The 1,451-nt window shown below is 39.5% G+C and overlaps 1 protein-coding gene across 1 annotated transcript; it reads left to right on the top strand.

Annotated features, from left to right (window-relative positions):
• The first annotated feature begins 473 nt into the window (after positions 1-473).
• LOC149261177 (uncharacterized protein PHLOEM PROTEIN 2-LIKE A4-like) lies at positions 474-1,042 on the top strand. Its single transcript, XM_089368037.1, has 2 exons — positions 474-556; positions 760-1,042. The coding sequence occupies exons 1-2, from the start codon at positions 474-476 to the stop codon at positions 1,040-1,042; spliced, it is 366 nt and encodes a 121-aa protein (XP_089224163.1).
• Positions 1,043-1,451: the final 409 nt, after the last annotated feature.

Below are 1,451 nucleotides of genomic sequence, written 5' to 3' on the forward strand. Positions count from 1 at the left end.
TAATCAAGTCTCTCAAACGATCAGAGACGCCTCCCAAGGACAGCAAATGCCCGTCAGAGACGTTTAAAGTTGTTTTACTCAACTCCCCACAAGGCCCCATTCCAACATGAATTTCCTACGTGTATGACAAACTTGCATTCTTAGGAAGGAAACAAACAGAACCTATTCATATCAATTGAAGAATTAAAATGGAAATCTATGTTTCAATTAATCAGAGAGAGAATTAGATGGGCATATAATCTCTAAATGTATCTCTGAAACTTCTCATATAATCTATGTATACTTGAATCAACGTTCTTCCCTTGAGCAGAGGTAGCGTTTCAGGCCCTAATGAGATATACTCTTTGTTTCTCCTTCCAGCCTTATTGGTGTATACCAAATCTGCATTTCTCTAGACTTCTTCTAAAGCCCAATGAGGTAAGAGAATGCTACATCCACAACATTACAAGCATAGCAGTATAAGTAAAAGCACAATGACGACCTTATCATCCAGAATTGCATATAAAACAGGGAGCATAGCTACTTCAACCTTAATGCCGAGTATTCCCAGTCTGCCGTAGATAAATGGCCTTGCTCTCTATTTCATAAAAGAAGCAATGATTCTCTAGTTTTTTCGATTGTTTTTAGTGTCTGTTCTTTTTATAAGTTGTGTGCTCTTTGTATGGGTTCAAGCTAGCGCGTGATCCTGGTTAACTCTCCTTGTTTTTAAACAGAGGAAACCCTCACAGAGTATACATTGACGTTATGGTTTGTGTTCAGATTCGAGGTGCTCGCGGAATTATCAGTGGTTTGGTGGTTGGAGATCCGTGGTCAAATCGACTGCAGGCTTTTGTCTCCAAATACCAACTACAGAGTGGTGTTTGCCCTTAAATTCACAGAAAATACCTCTGGGTGGGAAGTGCCAATTAGGTTTTCTGTTACAACGCCAAAGGGAGAACAAATGGAATTAGAGAAGCGTTTGAATGAAAGAAGAGGCGAAAACCAGGGTATAAATGGTGGATGGATGGAAGTGGTTGCAGGAGAATTTACAACCAGACCCTAAACAGACGATGGTGATGACTCTCACATCAAATTTTATATGAAAGAAGTGTTACGGAGGATTCCTAAACGTGGGGCTTCTTCTGGTCGGCGTGAAGATTGAGCCCATCTACACATAATTGCATCTATTGTGTATATTGCATCTGTTTCATGTTGTAGACTTAGTTGCATTTATTGTGAATAGTGCGTCTGTTTCGTCGACGCTGCTGGTTGTGTCCCTCCCTACACATATTTTATTTGGTTCTGGAACTTGCACATGATGACTCTGTTTCGTAGGCTACTCTGTTGACTTTGTTGAGTTTTACCATTAAATAAAACAAAACCGGCCCTGATTTACGAAATGAAAAAAGCCTCATTTTCACGAGATTTTATTTCCTTTTCTAGATGGCATTTTTGGTTTTTTGATAAAAAGG

This window comes from Pinus tabuliformis, chromosome 6, assembly GCF_031772625.1.
Source record: "Pinus tabuliformis cultivar Carrire ecotype Pingquan chromosome 6, CPIR1, whole genome shotgun sequence".
Classification (NCBI taxonomy): domain Eukaryota; kingdom Viridiplantae; phylum Streptophyta; class Pinopsida; order Pinales; family Pinaceae; genus Pinus; species Pinus tabuliformis.